Source organism: Pan troglodytes, chromosome 7 (assembly GCF_028858775.2).
Source record: "Pan troglodytes isolate AG18354 chromosome 7, NHGRI_mPanTro3-v2.0_pri, whole genome shotgun sequence".
NCBI classification, from domain to species: domain Eukaryota; kingdom Metazoa; phylum Chordata; class Mammalia; order Primates; family Hominidae; genus Pan; species Pan troglodytes.
This window is the reverse complement of record NC_072405.2, coordinates 30,539,406-30,562,817: the sequence shown is the minus strand read 5'-3', so window position 1 is coordinate 30,562,817 and position 23,412 is coordinate 30,539,406. Positions and strand designations below refer to the sequence as shown.

Sequence of the window (23,412 nt, the reverse complement as noted above, 5' to 3'; positions counted from 1 at the left end):
GCCCTGGAGCCGCCCATTGTTCTTTCTCTGAATGAGTATCTGTGCCCTACGATTTAGTTGTGTGCTCCTCATTCTCTAATTGCATCCTCTAAATGGCCATCTTCTCTCCCGTAGAGGACTGTGGGCTCCTTGCAGGAAGATGCTGTCGATATGATGGGAACAAGAACAGTTCTGACATATGACTGGCACTTCTGATGTGCCAGGCCCCGGGCTGGGCGATTTACCTAATTATTTCATTCCATGATGACAATAAACCTGTGTGATCCCATTTGACAGATGAAGAGAGGTTGAGTGGCTTGTCCAAGGTCACCCAGCTGGGTAGCAGTAGAGCAGGGATTCTCAGCACATCCATCTGACTATAAGCCTGTGCTTTTCACCACTGCGCAACCCTTTGTCCCTGCTTGTTGCTGGACTCACATTTCCTTGGATGTTCTTCCCGATGGCCTCCACGGAGTCTGCTTCTTGATGGCAGAACAGCCTCCTGCTGCCGTGAGAGCAGAATTACATTCTCTCCCCAAGATGCCCAGGGCCGGCTTCCTTTGTGCTCAGAGAGTGGGGTGGGCTGAGGACACTCGGAGCTTGGTGTGTTCTCCCACCCCCATTTTCTTACCCCTGTGCACCCTGCACTGTGCCACAGCCTCTCTCCCAGCCCCTTTTCCTGCGGACACCCAAGCTGCCAGAGGGTTCTTGCCAGACCCACAGGGATCCCTGAGCTGCAGGTCTGCCATCTCTCTCTAGAGTTGGTAAGAAAATGGAACCACAGTTCACCAAAAGGCCCCAAGGAGAGGCTCCGGACTGAAGACAGCCACCCCAGCTTCACACACCCCATCTGGACCTTTCCCCTCTACAGCCTCCCTCCCCTTCCCCCAATCAGAGTCTTTGCTTTGGGGCCCAAGCCCTTGGCTAAGCTCCACCCCTCTCCCAGCATCCTAAAGTTTGGGGGCTGCATTCAAGTCAGAGATTTCCAAGTAGGGGGTGTGTTGGAGGGACTTCTGAGGGCAGCTTGTCCTGGAAGAATGGGGGAAAGGCGGCGTGTGTTGCTGTCCCTGAGGACATCTGTGTAGCTCCCTGGGAGACCCTCTGCCCTTTCCCCCTCCCACCAGCCCGGCGAGCAGGGACCAAGCCTGCTTATTATCACCTGACGCTGCGCAGCCGCTGATCCCATTGGTGGAGGCAGATTCGGTCTGGCTCTCTCATTCTTTCTCCCTTCTCTGCCTCTCTCTCCTCCACGCTGCTTTGATTTCGCTCTTGCCTCTCTTCTTGCGCTGCTCAGCTGGGAACATCGTCTCACCAGGGGCAGCAGCGACGCGCTGCACAGCCAGACAGGAGCTGGCTGCGGGGCATGGAAGCAGCCTCCTTGGCAGCCGGGAGAGGAGCAAGCGCACGCCACTGCCTGTGACCCAGGCGTCCGGCTGCTGTCCCCTGCCTGGGAGCTCATCCACGCAGAGGTCTCTCCCTGTCCTCCCTGCCAGCTTTTCCTCTGCAGAGCCCAGTGGAGCCAGGTGAGTACCCTTCCTCCCTGGAACCTGCTGCTGTTGATCCTGAGTAGCCGGGATCTGGGGGCTCTAGGGTCCTGCCACCACCCAGGGTGCCCACCTGGACTGCCAGGCCTGACGACCTTGTCCCCTCTCCCCCCCCCCGCCCCAGGCCTTTGGCAAAGTGGTTAATGGCTGAATCCAGTCTCTGGGGCACCACAGTTAGTCACCCCGTGACCATTCTGCTGCAGTCAGCGATGCCAACAGGGACAGCAGGGTGGGGGAAGCATTCCCTGTGGCAGGGTGGCTGTTCTGAATGGGCATGGGGAAGGGGCACCGGTGTGCGCGGCGTGTGTGTGTGTGCGCTCGCGAGTTGGCTGGAGGCTTACTGGCGCAGATAGGTCCGTCTGCCTGCAGTCATGCTCATGTGTGGGTTTTGATGGTGTGAGGCATGTCTAGAAACATATCTTTCTGGCACACGTGAGGTACATGTGTGTGGGGGACTTATTTGAGTAGCCTGTGCGTGTGCGTGGGTGGGGACACTATGAGGCAGTATATTTAGGGGTAACCATGTCCCTTTTCATGTGTGTGGGAGTGTATGCAGACAGGGGCTTTCTATATGGGGAGGTGAGACCCAGAGCAGGATGGAGTGGGTAAAGAGAAGAAGGGGCAGAAACCATTGTCTGTGGGCAGAGCCACGTAGGTGCACAAACCTGTTGGCATGAAGGCTCAGGGCTGGCAGAGTGTGGCCAGAGGCAAACACATTTTCAAAGTCTGTCTTTGAGCCTGGAGATGATTCGAGAGAGAATACCAGACTTCGGGCGGGGGCTGCTGTGTGTATGAACACACATGTGTGTGCCGGCAGGCGTGTGGGTTGCGTGCCTTCTTGTGGAGGTGGCACACACACATGTTGGTGCCTGTGGCATCCTCTTTTCCCCACATATGGCTTGTGAGGCGGTGTGCGTGGACGTGTGTGTGCGTGAGCCTGTGGACATGAACATGTCTGGGTGTGCATGGAGGTGACAGCTTGAAGAGGGAAAACTGTGGGGCATTCTTAGAATGTGGAAGATGGCAGCAGGCACCTGAATGTGGAGATGGGTGTGTGGGAGTGAGGACATCTGCGGAGGTGTGGGACGCGGGTGGGTGGGCACTCTTGGCACATGTGTGTATGCGCGTGCGTGCCTGCCTGTGTGTGGGTGTGTACATGCCTGTCTTGGGGTGGATCCACACAGGAGTGTGGGTGTTTCTCGGGTGTTGCCTCAACCTGTCCCTCACACCCTGCCCTTCCCCAGTCTTCTGGGTGTAGAGAACTTGGGTTCACACCCACCCCTCTGTCCACCCCAGCTCACTCACTGCCACCCTCCCAAGCTAGCGGGGGGATGTCATCTCAGCTTTCCCAGAACCGTAGGGAGGGAGGGACAAGCAGACACCCAGGTCCTGGAGACCCCTACCGCCAAACACAGCTGCCCCTATTTCTAGGAGGACTCCAAGGAGAGGCAGGAATAGGTGCCTACTCATGGGACGAGTGTGGGCTGCCTCCGAGCGTGTGGGTGGGTGCCGCTCAGGGCCTCTTGGGTAGGAGTGTGTCTGTGTTCGTGTGTGCGTGTGTGTGTGTGTGAGGGGCACATGTGTGTCTCCCTGGGAGCTTCTCACCAGGTTCCCAAGAGATGGTAACTCCCCACTGCTCCACACCTGTCCCCATGAATTACAAACTGGTTTATTATGGTAGGTTTGTTTCCAGACACTCAATCCCATCTGCCTGATTTTGGGGTGGGCCTGGTAGCACCCCCATGCTTATTTACCATAGGATTCCCCATGCACAAAGCCACCGGCATTTGGCTGTGGGGTGGGAGGCTAAGATGAAACAGGACTTGAGTGACACCTGGAGCAGGTAAGGGCCATCACCTTTAGCCTTCACCCTGTACTTGCCATCCAGGCAACTCACAGGTTAATACAGAGGTGCCAGGCTCTGGAGCAAGCTTAATTGACAGGAAGGTGTGGGCTGGATCCTTTGGAAGCTATAAATAAAAGTACCTGCTTTTGCAGGCACAAGATGCCCTCACCACTAGCTCCTGGGCAAGGGGAGGAGAAAAAGAGGGGAGAAAGAAGAGAAGGAGGTGACATTTAGAAAAATGAGGGGTGCCAGGAGCTGGGCTGGAGGAAGGGATTGGAAAGCAGGAGACCAAATGCCCCTGGAGAATGCCCCACCCACATCTGCGGTCCCCTCCCAGACGCTGTCACTCCCCTTCCCTTTGCTCTTCCCCATCCCGGAGCTAGGCCAGCCAGGCCAGAGTCATGGCCAGAGTCAGCTCTTCCCAGCTAAAGCACACATGAGAGTGACCGTGATGAGGTCCTTTCATACCTGGACGAGCAGCAGACATAAGGGGAGAACCAAAGGAGTAAGACAGGGAGGGGAGAGAAAATGCAGTTGCTTGAAAGGAAATGATGGAAGGAGGAAAAATGCCAGGTGGAAACACCATGGGCACCCATGCATGCACACACGCCACACATGTGCCCCTCCACCCCCACACATGAGGGGACACTATCTTAGCTTAGTGATCAAGAGCTTGGGTGCCGGAGTTCAAATCATTTGCTCTCTGCGTGGCCTTGGGCATGTTAGTACCTCCCCAACCTCAGTCACCTCATCTGTAAAATGGAGATAATGATAGTGTGTGCCTACTTCCAAGGTTGCATGAGATGTCTGTGAAATTATGAGCACATGGCCGGCCCCTAATAGATGTTAATGTTAAAAGTCATGATTGAAAGGAGTCAAGAGAAGATTGGCCAAAAGAGAAAGAGGGATCATCAAAAAAAGTTATGGGTGGAAAAAGAGCTTGAAGCCGGCTGTGCCGCGTACCCCTCCCACCGCGAATGTGTCCACATGCACCAACGTGGCACTTGTCCTTCCAGCCATGTACGGCGGCAACGCTTGCTGACCCCAGTGAGGAGAGAGGCCTGAATCTGAGGGCCCTGGCACCTGTGAGCTCTTGGCTGTCACCTGCCCCAAGCCTCGCACCTCCGCTCCACAGCAGGTGCTTCCTGCGTTTCCTCCGCCTCTCACCCGTCCTCTCCACCCCCACCCCTTTCTCTTTTCACGCCTGCTGGCTGAGGGCCCCCTCCCTCCTCGGCTCCATCTGCTGCAAATCTGTCCCCGCCCGGCTTTGCAGCGTTCCCACTGCCTCTGCCACCTGTCAGGTGCCGTCTGCTCTGCAGACCCCTCCGAGGAGAGCAAAGAGCCCCCCGGGCAGGCACCCCGTTCCACCCTCCATCATCCTTCTCCAGCCTCCCCTGTACAGTCTTTCCCATCTGGTTCATGAGGCATGAGGATTCCAGGGGTCCTTGAGGTTCCGCCTCGAAAGGGATATTGGGAGGAGGACATTCCAGAAAGCTCGCCGGGGTCAAGGGATGTACTGACCCTTTCCCTCCTCCTCAGTCCCCACAGGAGACAACCCTGACGGGAGCATGGAGCTGCTGTCCACGCCCCACAGCATTGAGATCAACAACATCACCTGCGATTCCTTCCGCATCTCCTGGGCCATGGAGGACAGTGACCTGGAGAGGGTCACCCATTACTTCATTGACCTTAACAAGAAGGAGAATAAGAATTCCAACAAGTTCAAGCACCGGGTGAGTAGAAGGTGTCCTGGGAGCCCCTCCCCAGCTTCTGTTCCTGAAGGAGGCCGGATAAGGGAACACCTGGAAGTGATGGCTTGGAGTCAGAGGCTGGTTAAAATCCACACTCTTCTTCCTGTGTCATTTTGGGAAAGTTACTTGACCTCTCTGAGCCTGAGCTCCTTCCCTGGTAAAGAGGGAATAACAATGCCAAGCCTCACGGGGTCGTGGAGAGGATGCAGTGAGTCATGTTTGCGTGGTGCTTGGCCCGGCGCCTAGCACAGAGGGAGCGTTGTTATCAGCGCCACAACTGAGACTTCAGGCAGGGGCAGAGAGCCCGGGTAGGGTGGGGCCACAGGCTTCGCCTATGGGGATGACGTCTCAAGTCTCGACAAAGCCCCGGCTCAGGGCACAGCCTCGCTGTTGGCTGGGTGGGCCACACGGGCCTCGGTCGGGGCGGGGCCCTTTTGCTGTGGACTCAGTTCTCCCTCTCGGGCCCCTCACCTGCTGGCCTGCCATTTGCTTGACTTAGAAAAGGAATGGGAGAGAGTCCTCTGTGGGTGTGTCCTTTCCTGGGGTTAAAAGCCAGTGTGGGGGTGGGTGGGAGGAAGACCCCCATCCTCTCAAGCTGGCAGAGGCAGGGGGAGTGAGGCGGCCAGCTGGCTCCCAGGCCGACGGCACCGGCGTGGGTTACTCACCCGCTCTCTTTCTCTGGAACCGGCTCTCCCGATCTGGGTGTCTTTTGGCAGGCCAGTTGCCACGGTGACGTGAATGTTCAACACCACCCCCTTAACCCTCCCCCCCATGGAATAAGGCATATTTTCCCTTCCTCCCTGGCTTCTCAGCATTTGCCGTTGCCGTGGAGACGGCACTGCAGTGTGCAGAGCTCTCAAAGTCTCCTTAAAAAATGAAGGCCTTGCCGTCCTCAACTTTGTGGCTTTTCCCCTCCGTTCCCAAGAGAACGGGGTGTCAGGGGGGTTCGAGGAGGGGCCAAGGCTGTGGAGTGTCTGGGTGGCCTTCCCAGGAAAATGGTGGCCAGGGTATGGAGCCATTGGATCCTCAAGATTGGTCCTGCTCAGGAGAAACAGGGCCATCTGGGGAGTGGGGATTCTGGGGTGATGCCCAGATTGGACATGAACCCCTGTTTGACGCCTGGCTCTCTGTTTGTACCCTGTTTCTCAGGACGTCCCCACCAAGCTCGTGGCCAAGGCAGTGCCGCTGCCCATGACGGTGAGAGGCCACTGGTTCCTGAGCCCCCGCACGGAGTACAGTGTGGCCGTGCAGACGGCAGTGAAGCAGAGCGACGGGGAGTACCTGGTGTCCGGCTGGAGCGAGACAGTGGAGTTCTGCACTGGGGGTGAGGCCCTGCTATCACACCCCTGTCCTGCTGCTTGGCACGTCGGGCTTTGCTGTGGTCAAGGCGGGTCTTCCTCGTAGTCCAGCAACCACTGATGAACACCTTCTGTCCACCAGGCAGCGTGCTTGGGCCACAGGGGAGATGCACGGGCATGACACCCTCCCTGCCTCCAGGAGCCCACCCTTTCTCTTCTCTCACTGGAGGCAAATGCGAACCCCACTAATCACGCTGGCAAGACCACTTCCATTAAGAAAGGGAGTTACTTTTCTGGCTTGGTACCAGACCACAGGCATCTTTTTAAACATTGTGGTCAAAGATGCATGATGTAAAATTTGCTGTCTCGACCATTTTGAAGTGTACAGTTAAATGGTATTAAGTATATTCACATTGTTGTGCAGCCAGGCTCCAGAACCTTTTTTCCTGGAAAACCAAAACTCTATACCCATTAAATAGCCGCCCCCCATTTCCCTCTGCTAGCTACCATTCTACTTTCTGTTTCTATGAATATGACTCCTCTAGGTGTCTCATATCAGTACAATTGTATAGGATTTGTCTTTTTGTGACTGGAATATACCAAAATTTCCTTCCTTTTTGAAACTGGATAGTATTTCATTGTATGGATAGACCACATTTTGCTTAATCAATTATTTGTCAATGTGCACTTGGTGAGGCAATCACATTTCACTTGTTCTGAGCCTTCACGTAGCCTGGGAAAATGGCCCCTGGTCAATGGCCCTGCAAACTCTCTTAGCAGAACTTAACTTGTAGACTCCAGCACAAACAAACAGTGGGCCTATGTGTGCTTGGTCCCTCATGACTCAGGGTCTGCCCCCACAAGATTACATTCTTTTGGTGTTCACGGTGAGAGCTGCTCCAGATCTCTCTGTCACACAGAAGAGACACGGAACATTCTCAGCCCCGGGCCTCTGAGGCTGCTGGCTCTATCCTTTGCCAAGATTTATGCCCCAAGTCTCCTTGAGCTGCTGTTGTCTTTTGAGTGGTGCTTTTTCTTTTTTTTCTCCTTCTGCCTTTTTTTTTTTTTTTTTTTTTTGAGATGGAGTCTCTCTCTTTTCGCTCCTGGCTGGAGTGCAGTGGCGTGATCTCGGCTCACTGCAATCTCCGCCTCCCGGGTTCAAGCGATTCTCCTGCCTCAGCCTCCTGAGTAGCTGGGATTACAGACGCCCACCACCATGCCTGGCTATTTTTTTTTTTTTTTTTTGTATTTTTAGTAGAAATGGGGTTTCACCATGTTGGCCAGGCTGATCTTGAACTCCTGACCTCAGGTGATCCGCCTGCCTTGGCCTCCCAAAGTGCTGTGATTACAGGCATAAGCCACCATCCCTGGCCTTTTTTATTTTTATTTTTTGAGACAGGGTCTTGCTCTGTTGCCCAGGTTGGAATGCAGTGGCATGATCATGGCTCACTGCAGCCTCAGCAACCTCCTCCCCACGAGCCCAAGCCATCCTCCCTCCTCAGCTTCCTGGCCTCCTGAGTAGCTGGAACTACAGGCACATGCCACCATTCCTGGCTAATTTTTGATATTTTTTTGTAGAGATGGAGTTTTTCCATGTTGGTCAGGCTAGTCTCAAACTCCTGGGCTCAAGTGATCCCAAAGTGCTGGGATCACAGGCGTGAACCACTGCTGCTGGTTGAGTGGTGTTTTTTCTTAGCTCTGCTGCAGAACCCCACTCTCTGGAGGCCTCTTGCTCCTGGTGGGGAAAGCTTCTTGGTTTACCCCTGAGACCTCCATGTGCAGTGGGCATTTAATTCAAATTGGAGATCTGGCTGCAATCCAGTCCACAATCCTCTCTCCAAACCAAGCACCCTGGCCAGGGATGCAGCCACAAAGAGGGAAGGGCATCTTCTAATTTGTACCAAGGAGCTGTATGTGCCAGCAGCAGCCTTGCTGGGGTCCCAGGGTTCAATGTTGCTATCCTGTTTCCAGCCTTCCCTGTTTCTCCTGAGATGCTCAAGCTGAGAGCCATTGCTCCAGACCCAGGACTGCCTAAACATTGCCTGGGCTCAGTTCTCCCTAGACCCTCACGAGCCGTCACCTGTAATTACAGCTGGCTTCCATGGGGGTGGTGTGGGCAGCCTCCTATCTACTGTATTTGAGAGACTTTCCCAAAAGGACCTCAAGCCCTCCCCTCTCAAGTCTTCCTTTTTCCCAGGGGTCCTCTTTTCACATGAGGATGGCCTGGGATCACAGCCCCTGAGGACCCTGGCAGGATAACTGGGCAGCCCTCTGCCTTTTTCTGACCCGGAGAGCCCTGAGCCTCTGGCAATGTGGTTGCAGAGGTGATGACGACAGACAGTATGCAGCGCTCTGTGTTTCCAGCAGAGGCCAGCTGGCCTGTTCCCATCTGAGTTTAAGGTTCTGTGACTGTCTAGTCTCCCCTGCTGCTCTGGCGGACAGAGGTTGGCCGGCACACACAGTGTGGGGTGGGGTGGGGACAGGAGGTGTTTGTGCTCCTCAGCTGGCCCTCGGCTCACCTACCGCATCTGGGATCTTGCAGATTATGCCAAGGAGCACCTGGCTCAGCTTCAGGAGAAAGCTGAGCAGATCGCAGGCCGCATGCTCCGCTTCTCCGTCTTCTACCGCAACCATCACAAGGAGTACTTCCAGCATGCCAGGTATGGGCGCGGGCTCCCGGCTGGACCCGCCGGGCCTCTCCTCCCTCCCAGCCCTTCCTGCTCCTGTCCTGGCTGTCTGAGGTCACCCCCACCCTCGTGGCTGCCAGTCCCTCCTCTAGGGTTGACGTGTCCTGACGTCACCAGGCTGGCTCTGAAGAGACTGCTACTTTGGGGATTGGGCTCAGGGAAGATCAAGGGCTCTGGGGACAGGGCCTTCTGCAAGAGTGTTGTACTAATGAGCCTGGGAGAATGAGGTCTGGCTTTGCTCCCACTCTGGGACAGTTCCTTTCACAGGGGTCTACCACCACAGGTCTCTCCGATTCAGGCCCTGGGGCCAAAGGGAAGGTGGCAGGGAGTGCACAAAATGAGTGTTCTGATCACAAAGGGTTCGAGGAAGCACCCAGCTCGTCGGTTTTCAAACTGGGTGCTCCCTCCAGGGAGACATGTCAGTGAACCCCTTAGAATGCTGCCATGGGGTTGGGGGGACCAGAGGTTGAGGCTTGGTGGGCCCCACACCTGAACTCCAGTCAGAGTAGCCTCAATTTTATTTGCCTGTGACCCTTCCATGTATAATTTCTTTTGGGGATAAAAAGAGAGTTGCTGCAGTCCAAAAGTGTTTGAAAATTGGTGATCTGATCCAACACCCTCGGCCTACAGAAGAGGAGCCTGAGGCCCAGAGGGAAGCACTTGTTCATTCGAGCCAGGGAGTCACTTGTTACTGAGGACAGCCAGGACCAGGCAATGTGAGGCAGGACCAGGAGTACCCACCATCCCCGGGCCTGCTGGCAAGTGCTCCAAGGCCACATCCTTCTGAGGCTCAGCCAGGGCAAGCAGCTGCTCTGCCTTTTTTTTTTTTTTTTTTTTTTTTTGAGATGGAGTCTTTCTCTGTCACCCAGGCTGGAGTGCAGGGGCACGATCTCTGCTCACTGCAACCTCTGCCTTCTGGGTTAAAATGATTCTCCTGCCTCAGCCTCTTGAGTAGCTGGGACCACAGGTATGCGCCACCATGCCCGGCTAATTTTTGTATTTTTAATGAAGTGGGGTTTCACCATATTGGCCAGGCTGGTCTCAAACTCCTGACCTCAGGTGATCCGCCCACCTCGGCCTCCCAAGGTCCTGGGATTACAGGCATGAGCCACCACGCCTGGCCTCTGTCTGTCTTTATCCTTACAGTCAGGGCAGTTTTAACCTCAGGGCAGTGAGGACCTTGGGAGTCTTTGGGGTTTGTATTAAAGAAGCAAGGCCTGCTTGGTGGCTCAAGCCTGTAATCCCACCACGTTGGGAGGCCGAGATGGGATCTCTTGAGCCCAAGAGTTCAAGACTAGCCTGAGCAACATAGTGAGACCCCAGTCTCTGCAAAAAATTTAAAGAATTAGCCGGGTGTGGATTGCTTGAGCCCAGGAGTTCGAGCTTGCAGTGAGCTGTGATTGCACCACTGCACTCCAGCCTGGAAAGCAAGTCAGTGGCCCAGTTTGGGCTCCTTTATCAGCGAGAGTGGGAGAGATAGGGAGCACTCATGGGTGCCAGGCACCTTACTTGGTGCCAGGATGTAAAGATAAAGGCACAGTTCACTCTTTTGAGAACCTCAGAATCCAGTCAGAGAGACAGTATGGAAAGATTTCATGTAAAAAGTACATGTAATTGTTGAGCACAGTTCAGTGTCCTGGCCAGGTGAAGTGGCTCACGCCTGCAATCCTAGCACTTTGGGAGGCTGAAGCAGGAGGATCACTTGAGGCCAGGAGTTCAAGTCCAGCCTGGGCAACATAGTGAGAAGATTGGGTGTCCTGCACATAGTAGGAAGCCAAAAATTTGTCAAGTGCAGGTGTCTGCTGTTCCTGGGAGGTTTTAGAGGGGAGCAGACGCTTGACTGAAGCTTGAAGGCTAATTAGAAGTTTGCCAAGCCAGACAGAGGAAGGTGGAGAGGGCAGTCAGTGCAGCAGAGGGAAGAGTCCTGCATAGGGGTCACGGAGGCAGGAGACTGTGTGTGCAGGGGGTGGGTAAGTGGGTGGGGTGGCAGGAGATGGGGAGTGGCAAGGAGACCACAGAGATCAGATCATGAGCCGCCGTGTTTTTCACACACACCCCATCAAAGGGTTTCAAGCTGGGAAGTGACAGCTTCATATCTCTTCTCTGAGAAGGAGTGGGCTGGTTGAATCCCTCTCCAGGGCCCTCCCTGCTCTTGCATTCTGGAATGTTCTATTTGCGACTAGTGGAGGCGGCTGGGGGAGGGCTGGGAGCTGGGCTGGCTTCCTCCCTCCTCTACCACACGCAGCAGCCAAGCCTCAGCCCGGCTCACCAGCCACATCTTCTCTTCCCTTTGGTGTGTCTCCCTGGGGTGGGCAGGACCCACTGCGGGAACATGCTGCAGCCTTACCTGAAGGACAACAGCGGCAGCCACGGCTCCCCCACCAGCGGTATGCTCCACGGGGTCTTCTTCAGCTGCAACACGGAGTTCAACACGGGCCAGCCCCCGCAGGACTCCCCCTACGGCCGCTGGCGCTTCCAGATCCCAGCTCAGCGCCTCTTCAATCCCAGCACCAACCTCTACTTTGCGGACTTCTACTGCATGTACACGGCCTACCACTACGCCATCCTGGTGCTGGCGCCCAAAGGCTCCCTGGGGGACCGCTTCTGCCGCGACCGCCTGCCCCTCCTGGACATTGCTTGCAACAAGTTCCTGACCTGCAGCGTGGAGGATGGGGAGCTGGTCTTCCGCCACGCCCAGGACCTCATCCTGGAGATCATCTACACTGAGCCCGTCGACCTGTCCCTGGGCACCCTGGGGGAGATCAGTGGGCACCAGCTCATGAGTCTGTCTACTGCCGATGCCAAGAAGGACCCCAGCTGCAAGACCTGCAACATCAGCGTGGGCCGCTAGGGACTCCTGGGGAGCTGGGGGGCGAGGGAGAGATGAGCGGAAGGTGGAGGTGGGTAGCCCAGGTTCAGGGAGCTGGCTTTCTCTCTCCTGCCCCCCTGCTCCCTCCACTCTGCCCAGCTGCCCTCCCCTCGCCCCTTGGCATTGGAGGCAACAGACGGTGGTCCTCTTGGTAAGTGTGGCCCACACCCGGCCTGGTGGACATGGAAAGGCTTCTCAGCCTCTGTAGTTGGCAGCTGGGCTGGACTTCTGGAGAACTTCCCCTTTCCTCTGGTTTCCTTGTCCTACTGTTCTTTGCCTCATCCAGGTCTCTATCTCCCAAAGACCTGCCCACCTCCTGGGCTATCCCAGGGAAGCCCCTCTGGGCCAAAGCCCATGGGTAGCTTGGCTGCCTCCAGAAGAGATGCAGAGAGCTGTGGGGCGATCTTTCTTAGTCCCACTCACCCCACTCAGGGCCAACCACAGAATGCCCCCTCCCTGCTGAGCTGGGTCTCTGGGGCTTCCCACTCCAGGCCTGGATCCCTTCCTTCTATAAATAGTCTCCTGCACCACCGTGACTCCCTGGCTGCTCCTTGCCCCAAAGAACCCTCTTCCTGCATGGGAGAGCTGTCCCTCCTTCTCCACCTGCCCACCGGGACACTCCCCCTGCTCTCTAGAAAGGAACTCTCTTCTCTTGGCACTGGGGGCGTCAGGCTGTCGGATGTTCCTTCCTTCCATACCCCAGCATACCTTCTCCTTGCTTAGAGTGCAGGGGTCTGAGACAGCAGCCACTGGGGTTGAGGAGGGGGAGGAGACCCCTGAGACCCAGAGGTGCCCCTTCCTCAGCTGGGAGTGGGCCGCCTCATGCTCTGCTGGGGCCTGGCATGGAACATGAGACCTGTAAACTGTCCCGCGGGCCCCGGCACCCCGCCCAGCTGTGCACTTTGCTCACTCGCTCTGCCACGGTGCCATGACTGTACTGTGCCCATGCGTGACCTGGACTGTGGACCCTCTGCTGCTCCGCCTCTCCCCTCCCCACTGGCTCTGTCTGCTCTCCTGCCACCCTGCTGGCTGGGAGCCCCTCCCCGGGGAGTTCTTGGTGAAGTCCTTCCCGGGCCTCCTTGTGTTTTTGCCTCATTCCTACTGTCACACAGGTCACGAGGGTGGACTCCCTACGATCAACAAAGCAAACAGAGAGCCTGTGGGAGGGGCTGACAGCAGCAGCCGGCTGTTTGGGGGATGATGGAGGTGACATCAGGCAGAGGAGAGTGCAGCCTCACAGTGACTTTCTCAGAGGTGACAGAGATGATGGATGAGCAGCTGGATTTTCGTGATGAAGGACGGAAGCAGCAGCGGGCCGGCAAGGCCATACCTCGGTGAGGGACAGGTGGACAACGGTCACCTATCTGTAGCCAGGGGCAGTTGTGTGGCCAGCTGTCTCTCTGGGATGAGTCAGGAGGCCTGGAGGCTTGGGGAGAGGTGTGGAGAAGGAGAGAACATGGCCCAGGCCCTTTCCTTCCCCCTGTGCTGACAGCATTGCTGTGGGGGTGGCCCACTGCCCTCCCCTGGCCCTCATGTCCCCCCGGGGCTGGGGTCCGCCTGCCTGTGCTGTGCTTGCGACGTGCATCAATAAACCACCATGGCCTGAGGGCCCTGCTCGTCTCAGTCCATTTGAGCTGCTGTAACAAAATACCACACATTGGGTGGCTCAGAAACCGCAGATTCATTTCTCATAGTTCTGGAGACTCAGGAGGTCAAGATCAAGGTGCTGGCAGAAGCGGTGTCTGGTGAGGGCCTGCTTCACAGATGGCTCTTTTCACTGTGTCCTCACAGGGTGAAAGGGACTAGCAAGCTCTCTTGCCCCTCCTTTTTTTTTTTTTTTTTTTTTTTTTTTGTAGACATGGGGAATTTCACCTTGTTGCCCAGGCTGGCCTCAAACTCCTGGCCTCAAGTGATCCTCCCACCTGCTTGGCCTCCCAAAGTGCTTGGGATTACAGGCATGAGCCACTGCTCTGGGCCATCTTGGGCCCCTTTCATAAAGGCACTAATCCCATTCATGTGGCCCCACCCTCACGACCTCATCGCCTTCCAAGGCCCTGCTTCCTAAAACTATCACCTTGGGGTTAGAATTTCCACCTAGAGCTGGGTGAGGTGGCTCACGCCTGTAATCCCAGCATTTTGGGAGGCTGAGGCAGGTGGATCAGTGGAGGTCAGGGGTTCAAGACCAGCCTGGCCAATATGGTGAAACCCTGTCTCTACTAAAAATACAAAATTAGCTGGGCGTGGTGGTGCATGCCTATAATCCCAGCTACTGAGGAGCCTGAGGCAGGAGAATTGCTTGAACCTAGGAGGCGGAGGTTGCAGCAAGCCGAGATTGCGCCATTGCACTCCAGCCTGGGTTACAGAGTGAGACTCCATCTCAAAAAAAAAAAAAAAAGTCAACCTAGGATTTAGGGGGGACACAAACATTCAGACCATGGCACCCCATCTCTTTGGGCCAGTGATGGTATGGGTGAGTTCTGCAAACCACAGAGGAGCTCAGGTGGGAATGCCCCCAGGACAGGCGACCTGAAATCAGCTCCAAGGGAGCACCTCGTCCATTGTGGGAGGCGGGCCTCAGGATGTAGAGCTGAGTCTCCAGCTTGGAAGGGACTTTGGAGTCTTTTGGTCCCACCCAGTGTTTCCCATATGGGGCCTCCCACATGGAGCCTCCTAGGAGAGGACTCACAGCATCTGGAGGCCCCGTTTGGAGCTTTTGAAGCCTTCCTACTACAGCAGCTTGCCATTGCTCCAGACCCAGATGCCACCAAATGTCCCTGTCCCAAGTGCCTGAGTGTCCCCGCTCCCCGACACAGCTCCCGTTTATAGATCCCAGTCACCTCTGCATCTATCATTTTATTATTACCATTATCATTATTATTTTTGAGATGGAGCCTCGCTCTGTCACCCAGGCTGGAGTGCAGTGGCACGATCTTGGCTCAGCGTAACTTCCACCTCCCAGGTTCAAGCAATTCTCCAGCCTCAGCCTCCCAAGTAGCTGGGACTACAGGTACATGCCACCATGCCTGGATAATTTTTGTATTTTTAATAGAGATGAGCTTTCACCATGTTGGCCAGGCTGGTCTCGAACCCCTGACCTCAAGTGATCCACCCACCTCAGCCTCCCAAAGTGCTGGGATTACAGGCATGAGCGAGCCACTGTGCCTGGCCATTATTTTTATTTCTTGAGACAGGGTCTTCCTCTGTTGTCCAGACTGGAGTGCAGTGGCACGATCATGGTTCACTGCAGCCTCAACCTCTGGGGCCCAAGTGATCCTCCCACCTCAGCCTCCAGAGTAGTTGGGACCACAGGCGTACACCACCATGCCCAGCTAGGTTTTTTTAACATTTTTTATTTTGTAGAGATGGAGTTTCCCTGTGTTGCCCAGGCTGGTCTCAAACTCCTGGGCTTAAGTGATCCTCCTGCCTCCCAAAGTGCTGGGATTACAGGCTTGAGTCACTGCACCTGGCCTGCATCTATTATTATGGACTTATGGATATGGTCCTCTGCTGGAGTAGAAAAGCTCTAAAGAAGTCAAAGTCCTCACCAACACTGCCTGACTCAAGGCCATGTTCACGTGTGTCATCCAGAGCTCAGGGCACAGCCTTTTTGGGGTAGAAAGGAAAGCAGAAGGGCAGATGATGGCTCCTGAGGGCCTACTATGCACCAGGCACCTGGGTGCTGTCACACACATCAGCTTCTTTAGTCTTCACGATGGTCCTGGGGAGTATTATTCCCACTTAACAGAAGTAGAAACTGAGGCACAAAGCCTTGCCCATGTCTTACAGCCTGTAAGTGACAGTGCCCAGGCTTTGATTGAGATACCAGAATCTTCCCATTTTCTGCCCTGTGCCTGTCTCCTCTAGTGTATGTCAGGGGCTACCTGGGACAGTCCTGTTTCAGACACAGTGACACCCCCAGGGGTCCCCTCCACAACACCAGTTAAGCACGTCTGTGCCTAGTTCCAGAATATCACAGGGGTGGGCGGGGGGAGGCTATGGAGTCACGGAGGGCACGGAAGCTTATTTTAAAGGCATAGTGGAGCGGAGCCGGACATGGTATCACGCGCCTGTAGTCCCAGCTACTTGGGAGGCTGACGTGGGAGGATCACTTGAGCCCAGGAGTTCAAGGCTACAGTAAGCTATGAGCGTGCCACTGCAGTCCAGCTTGGGTCACAGAGCGAGACCCCAACTTTTGAAAAACAAAGGGAGTAGTGGGCAGTACCTCAAATCCAGCATTCTGAGAATGGAGTGACTCGGGACCAACCTTTCTGCCTCTGGGCGGGCCTGCACAGGATTCTCCACTCCCAGCTGAGAGGGTTTCAGTCCTCCAGAGGGGCAGGCTCCAGTCTTCCTTTTATGAACCCTTTTGGGTTTCTTGGGAGGAGAGGAGAGATTAGCTCCCAGAGCCCTCATGGTGGAGCATGAAGGCGGAATGGAGGTAGGATTGTGGGAAGCCCCAGGCAGGTTCCTTCAGAGAGCCTTCTGCTTCTCCTTCCTCTGTCCAGATGGTGAGTCCCGGCGCACAGCCAGCCCTGCCATAATCGCTCGAAGCACCAGTCAGACAGAGCTGGGTCAGAGCGTCCGCTGGAGTCCGCCCTGGGGTCCTTTCTGGCCTATTCTGACTTGGTGGAAGGAGAGAGGTCCACGTGGGAGTGCACACACACATGCACACACACACGCCTACACATGCACCGCCCCCCCTGGGCTGGATTTAGAGGACAGCCTAGAAGGCCACAGACAGCTGCAAGGTGAGGGACAACCCTGAACCCGTAGCTGCCACTGTCCAGCTGAGGGGCCCCGAGTTAGTTCTTTCTGGCAGTGCAGGCAGCCAGGGAAAACGAGGTGGCGGCCACAAGGGGAAGCTTCAGATTCCAGGTGAGGGGTTCCGCTGTGCAGGCACAAACACACAGACGTACCTGACACAAACACGTGGTGGCACGCGCTTGGTCCCCGACACACACACAACTCACAACTGAAACTCCTCTGCTCGGGCGCGCACCCATACTTCCCTGCCGTTCCTCTGCCCCTGGACCAGCATCTTTCATTTTAACCTGGGCATCCCACAAAGTGGAGGGAGGGGAGGCGCCCGCTCTGAGGACGCTAGCAGTTTCATTTGGCTTTGGTATGTGTCTCTTCTCCAGGTTAGGAAAGAGGTGGCTGGAGTCCCAAGGAAAGGGATGAGGAGGGTCCATTCCCCAAAGTGGAGGGAGGCCTTCAGGAAGCAGAGCTGAGGTGATTGGCCATAAAACAGCTTGGCCACAACATCTGGAGGAGATTGGAACCAGATGTTCAAGGGATGGGGGAAGGGAGGGTGTGGGATGGAGGGGGCTGGGGCAGCAGAGGCAGCAGCTCTGGTTGGTAGGAGGCTGGGTTGGGGGCTCAGGGTTCTCTGGGGAAGACATCTGGCTGCCCTGTCCCCCACTCTCCAAGTCAGGCATTACTATTTTTGCAAACTGGAGCAACAAATCTTTTCAGATTCTAGAATCAGCCTTGTGCATAGGGACAGTTGAGTACAGGGTGTGACTTGGGAGGCCACCAGCTCACCAGAAATATGTCCCTTGCTGCCCTGCAGCCCCCTCCTTGCTGTGGGCTCAGCGTTGCCCCTCCGGCAGGGGAAGTTCTACACTAAGCTCCTAGTGCCCACCTGGAAACTACTTTTGTACCTGAAAGTTTCCTTTTAACACAGGGGTAGAGTCGTCTGGGAGCTAGCAGAGGAAAGGAAAAGCAGGCCCATTTATTAAGAGCCCCTTTTTGCCAGGCACTGTGACCGGCTGTCTTCAAAGGTTAACTCATTCCTTCTTTTTTTCCTGTCACTCAGACTGGAGTGCAGTGGTGTGATCTTGGCCCAATGCAGCCTCAACCTCCCAGCTCAAGCAGTCCTCCCACGTCAGCCTCCCACATAGCTAGGACTACAGGCATGCACCACCACTCCTGGATAATTTTTTAAACATTTTTTGTAGAGACAGGGTCTCGCTATGTTGCTCAGGCTAGTCTCAAACTCCTGGGCTCAAGTGATCCTCCCACCTCAGACTCCCAAAGCACTGGGATTACAGGCATGAGCCACCGTGCCTGGCCTCATTCCTTCATAACCGTATCATCCCACACTTATCCATGAAGAACCTGAAGTTCAAAGAAGTGACTCTTCCAGGGTCACATAGTCACCAAATGGTGGAGCTGGTGTTCAAAATGGGTTTTGTTTGCTCTCAAGTTTGTCGCCTTTTTACTACTGGGGATCCTGTGGGGTTAGAGGGAGGGGCAGGGAAAAAGAGAAAACGGGAGTGAGGGACAGAGCCAGGCACTCAACTTTCCTTATTTTACAACTGAGCCAACACTTGTCCCTGGAAGCTGCCACATCTCTGCTGAGGGTCCCAGTCACTTCAATTGCCGGGTGCCCTGCCCTCTGACTGCTTCGGAGACAAGATGTTGGATTTTCAAATCTGTCTCTCAGGACGTGGCAGGAAGGGTGGTGGGGACAGGTGATAGGTTTGGGGAGCAGAGGACCAGGGAGGGGGCAGTGGGCCAGTGTCACAGAGCTAAGCGTAGCAGAGCCAGGTCTCCTGACTGCCAGGCTCATGCTGCCCTCTTGGCCGAGGGCTCCAGAAAGTTCGAAGCTCCCAGGGATGTGCTCACCTTGACCTGGCTACTGGGGCTGGGAGTGTAGGGTTGGGGCAGCTGCATCCCGGCTTTTCCCATGCGAATGCTTATCATGAGCTCAGGACCCCAGGGGACCTCAGCTAAGCCCCCAGGGGACCTGAGGTGCTGGGACACAGGAGGAGGAGCAAGTGTACCTTCCCCTACCATGGAATCACCTGCGCAGAGGGGCAGCTGCACTGGGTGGGGGTGGGGGGCTCGTCTAGAACCCTGGGCAGCTAGAAGGTGAGGGTAGGATGGGCCCACAGAACACATCGATTTACCAAATTCTGAAATACACATCGGTGGCCTGCAGCCAGCTCCTGAGGGCCTTCCATCACCTGAGGAGGCAGATCCTTGCTCCTCCTCCCCTTCCTCCCCTTCCTCTCCATCCTCTCTCTCCTTCCTCCCCTCCTCCTCTCCAGCCACCATCTTGTCTTCCTCAGCACTCTCTAGCCTCCGTCCTCTGAGTGTTCCTCCTCTTCCTCCCTGTCCTCTTCCTCTTTGTCCTCCCCTCTCCTCCCTCTCTATCAAATGGACGCCCTTATCCATGCTTTGGGCTGCCTCCTGCCCAATTGCAAGCACCTGCGGGTGGACATCTGGGCATCCAGACAGGCCTGTACCCCTGCTTCTTGGCTGACCAGGGCAGAAGATCCGGAACCGCCATGTGGACCTCCTCGGCGGTCTTCAGGATCTTTGTTCACTCCATGGGGTGGGTTGGGAGCGCCCACGGTGGCTGGGGCTCCTGCACTGCTTCCGTTTGGGTGTGGGTGCTCTCCGAGATACTCTCTGCCGAAGCTCCCCTGGCTGGGCCTACCCTGGACCTAGGGCACTACAGCCCCTTGCCTACCTCTGAAGAGGGGCCTACGGAACGTCTGGAGGGCTCGCTGGCGTGGGTTCTTGAGTTGCTGGAAGAACCCATGTTTGTGGGTGATGGAGTGTTGAGACGTGTGCCAAGGTGGCTGCATGGGTTATCCTGAGCCTGCCTCTAGCTGGGGGTTGCTGTCCATAAGGACCCTGTTTGGGGTGGGGGACCCAATGTATCTCTGTGGGCTGAAGCCCCTGCCTGGACAGGGTTACGACCCTGGCCTGTGAGCTGGGACTGTGGTCCTTTGAGCTTCCGAAGGACCCAGAGGGCTGGTAAGGAGATCTATGGCCACTGACCACCAACTCCGTGGCAGAGCTCATGCCAAGTGGGTGGGCAGTGTCTGGGTGAGATGCCCAGGCAGCTCCACCAGTGTAGAGGTTTTTCCATTCTGTCATGGCCCTCCAGGCTGTCCTAAGCCTCCCTTTCAGAGGAAGCAGCAGCAGGGAGGAGTGGCTGTGACATCACAGCCTGTGACTCTACTGGCGCAACAAGCAGTAACCCCTCTGGGCACCTCTAGCTCTCTCTCAGGGCCCTAGGGCCACACTGGTGGTCAGGCCTCGAGGAGACAGCTACAGCCTGAGCAGTAGAGCAGGTGGGCTTCCTGGAAGAAGAGGGCCCTGCGTACACATCCAACACTCGCAGTGTGCCTGCTTTCCACTGATACCTTCTGCTTAGAGGGCCAAGATGGAGTCCCCCATGCCAGGCTGCTTCCTGGGGGTGGGGGCCCCTGCGGGTCCAGACAGCAGGCCGCCCAGCTCTCTCCGGACCCTGGGAGCGGCCAGCCCGGGCATAAGAGCCGGGGCTGCCCTGGGCTTTCTTTCCTTTTGAGATCCATGTAGAGAGAGGGGAGAGAGGGAAGTGAGATGTGGTTTCTCCTCCTGGCCTCTGGGAGGTACAGGTCTGGGATGGGGAAGCGGGGTGTGCGATGGCAGGAAGGAGGAGGCCAGACAAGACATAGATTTGGGTCACCTGGGAAGTGGGGCCAGAGCTGGGATGTTTGCTCAGTGGCCGCCGAGTTCTGGCTCTTGTCTCCACGAAGACAGGGGGATCCATGGGGACCAGCACTCAGCATCTGACCGGCAGGAAGGCAGGCACCAGGGGCCAGCTGGACCTGTCCCAGCCGATGTGGGTTTTCTGGCCCCCGCGTGCTCACCTAGGTGGACACCCTTGCAGCCCACCTGCTCCTTCCCTAGATGCAGAGACAGAAAACCCAGACGGACAGACACCCCTGACCCCTTTCACATCCTTCTTCCCTCCCCACCAAACAGCCACTTTATGGAATGTTCCACCTCTCCCCTCATGTGGGAGGACCGCAAGCAGTGCGTGTGGTGTGTGTGCGCGCTGTGATGGGTGCCTGCGAGTATGTGTGCCTGAGTGTGAAATTACACCCTTGGCAGCCTGGGATCAGGGGAGGGAAGGGCAGCCCGTGATGCCAGGTGCCCTGGCTGTGTGCCAGCCTCCACAGCAAGCCCATATATCTGGAACATGATGGCCCCGCCCCCATGGCCCAGACAGCATCTGGCACAGGATATTGGCTGTAACACTTTCGGTTTATTGGCTGCGGTGCCCTGGTGGGGCTGACCGGCCACTGGGCCTGAGAGAAGCCCTGTCTTGTTTCTCCATCCCCTCCCCATCGGCTCCCCACAGTGGCTCCTGGGGGACATGCACAGACACTTGTGCCCCAGGAAACTGGGGTGGTGGAATGGGGGCTCAAAATAAAACCAAATCGAGGCTGGGGCAGGGGTGGGAAATGAACATTACAATGAAAATAATGCCCCCGGTGATACACAATACAGCGTGTAGAGACACAGGGATGGCGATGGGGTCCTGCTGACATTCCCTCTTGCCACCAGGCAGGGACCCCTAAGAGAGGAATGGTGACTTCGAAATGTCTTGTGGAAGCTCTGCTCCCTGGCCCCAGCCCCTTGCTGGTAGGGGGGTTGTGGGGAAGTGGCTTATGCCGGAGTCCAGTTCCCCCACCTCCTATGGACAGTCTCACCAGGCCATTGGCCCTGCAGGTCCTGGGGCCTGGGGGAGAGGGATGGTGCGTCGCCTTCCGCCCACCCCCACTATCCAGTCTAGGCGACCAAGGGCAGCAGGCTCCAGTCCCCGCCCCTGCTCAGGCAGTGGTCACTTCCTGCTGTGGAGTGTGTCCTGGAACTTGGTGCTGGTGTATCGCAGGTGGAAACCTTTTTTGGTGATGGTGTCATCCGAGTGGAACTTCACCAGGACAGAATCTCCCGCCGAGTACACCTCCTCAGGAGGCTGGCAGAGAAAAGAGATGGGGTAAGGTGGAGGAAGAGGGGCTGGGGCTGCTGTCCTGCCTCCCCAAGATCCCCAGCTTTGAAGGGCAGGAGGCTCCCAGGCAGCCACCAGATTCTCCCCGCCCCTTGAAGCATGGGGCTTCTTGCTGGTTTAATGAGGAACCTGGGGAGGGGAGGAGGCGTGGGCCGAAGAGAACTAAGTTCCTGTAAACCCAGCTCTGCTATAACTACTAAATGAGTTGTGTAGTCTCAGGCAAGCCACCTCCCATCTCTGGGCCTCACTTCCCTCAGCCACAAACAGGAGCAAAAGGTCTCTGCTCTCCATGCCTAGGAGGGGTGCTGGGGAAAAACAAAGGACTGCACTGATGTCAAAGTATTTTGCAAAGGGAGGGAGTTCTTTGAATGGCATCACTTCCTGCTGTCCCAGTGGACTCTTAGGGAAGACGGCACAGCCACTTCTCTGCTGGAGTGTGGAGGAAGTTTTGGAGAGAAGCACAGTGCCCCCCAGACCTGGACTCTGCCATCCCTACCCCTTGCCCCGCCTCTCCTCTGGCACCTGGCCAAGGTCTGCTCCCGAGCCCTTCTTAGGTGCCTCCTGCAAGCCTACTGAGTGAGGTCAGCCCTCAGAGCATCGGACGTCAACGCCCTGCCTTCCAGGCACAGAAGAAATCATTTCTGAGAACCTTGAGGACATTCCGAGTAGTTGTGCCAGGAGCCCCTGATCCTTCCCCAAGTTCCTTCCGGTCAACTCAGCCTGGGGGAGGTCTCTGGAAGAAGACACCTGGGGAAATCCGATTTGGTGTGTGATTCAGAAGAAAGAGCAAAGAGGGGAGGGGACACTAGCCTGGCAGCCAGGGGACACCAGGGCAGCCAAGCTGCTTCAGGCTCCACCTTGTCCCAGCCCCTGCCAGCCACACGAGGGCTGAAGCTCTGCTCCTGGGGGAGGTTCAGCCAATGCTGGGTCCAGCAGCTGCTGCAGCTTCCAGGAGCTTTAACCCTTCCTGGGGCACCCAGGCTGCCTGGGACACAGCCATGAGATAGGCAAGGGGACAGGGAGGTGACAGGAGGGACAGTGTATTTGAAAGTGCATGCAAGTGGGTGTGCCAGTGTGTGTGTATGTGTGTGTGTGTGTGTGTGAGAGAGAGAGAGAGAGAGAGAGAGGGAAAGAGAGAGAGATGGGTAGGAAGACAGTCTGTCTCTTTGAAGCCCTCAGGAAAGGACAAAAAAAAAAAGAAGAAGAGGCAGCTGCAAGCTCTTACAGGGAGGAAAATAAATCCTCCCCACAAGGCTAGCCCATGTCCTTAGGGAAAAGCCCATCAAGTCTACTTTTGCTCATTGCCTCTGAATGTGCCATTTTATGGACCAAGAAGCAGTGCCCAGGGGCCACTGGGACAGCAGCAGCAAGAGCTTTGGGACAAGCTGGCCTTTCATCAGGAGGAGAAACTGGTAGAGGAAATGACAAGAGTGTTTATGGCTCCGGCAAAAGGACTGGTGAGGGCCACTCCGCTCAGGCCCCCTGTCCCCGGCTCTGGTGCCAACCTCTACCCCCCATTCCAGGCCCTGGTGGGCTGCCTTGGAGGAGGGGTAAGGAAAGGAGGGACAGAGGAAGCTCCATCCGCTGCAGGCCGTGGCCAACTGGTTCTGAGGCAGGCCTGGGTCAGAGGCCATAGGAACTT

General features: G+C 56.2%; 2 protein-coding genes across 8 annotated transcripts in view; one reads left to right on the top strand and one right to left on the bottom strand.

The window, feature by feature from the left end:
- Positions 1–959: 959 nt before the first annotated feature.
- Positions 960–13,597, top strand: PHYHIP (phytanoyl-CoA 2-hydroxylase interacting protein). 2 transcript variants are annotated; one of them, XM_003311633.4, is made up of 5 exons: positions 960–1,502; positions 4,909–5,102; positions 6,270–6,444; positions 8,961–9,078; positions 11,422–13,597. In XM_003311633.4, exons 2-5 carry the CDS (start codon positions 4,938–4,940, stop codon positions 11,954–11,956), a joined length of 993 nt encoding a protein of 330 aa, XP_003311681.1. In that variant the 5' UTR covers positions 960–1,502; positions 4,909–4,937; the 3' UTR covers positions 11,957–13,597. The 2 variants fall into 2 exon arrangements, with proteins under 2 accessions (XP_003311681.1, XP_016814694.1); XM_016959205.3 differs by lacking the exon at positions 960–1,502 and adding an exon at positions 4,386–4,507.
- Positions 13,598–21,003: 7,406 nt separating this feature from the next.
- BMP1 (bone morphogenetic protein 1) overlaps positions 21,004–23,412 on the bottom strand; it is a 47,141-nt gene continuing 44,732 nt past the window's right edge. For 3 of the 6 annotated variants that reach the window (XR_001720085.4, XR_010159433.1, XR_001720086.4), the window contains 2 exons: positions 22,293–22,517; positions 21,004–21,737 (listed from right to left, as the gene is read on the bottom strand). Coding sequence is in view for 1 of the 6 variants with exons in the window: in XM_016959203.4 (XP_016814692.2) it covers positions 21,603–21,737 (135 nt within the window). In the remaining 5 variants the exon portion in view is untranslated. The remainder of the gene's footprint in view (positions 21,738–22,292; positions 22,518–23,412) is intronic. The other 3 variants (XR_010159434.1, XR_010159432.1, XM_016959203.4) reach the window with 1 other exon arrangement.

Coding starts and splice junctions, on each gene's coding strand:
- PHYHIP (XM_003311633.4), top strand. CDS start 4,938: ATGGAGCTGCTGTCCACGCCCCACAGCATTGAGATCAACAACATCACC. Junction 6,445..8,960: donor AGTGGAGTTCTGCACTGGGG/GTGAGGCCCTGC, acceptor GGGATCTTGCAG/ATTATGCCAAGGAGCACCTG. Junction 9,079..11,421: donor GAGTACTTCCAGCATGCCAG/GTATGGGCGCGG, acceptor TGGGGTGGGCAG/GACCCACTGCGGGAACATGC.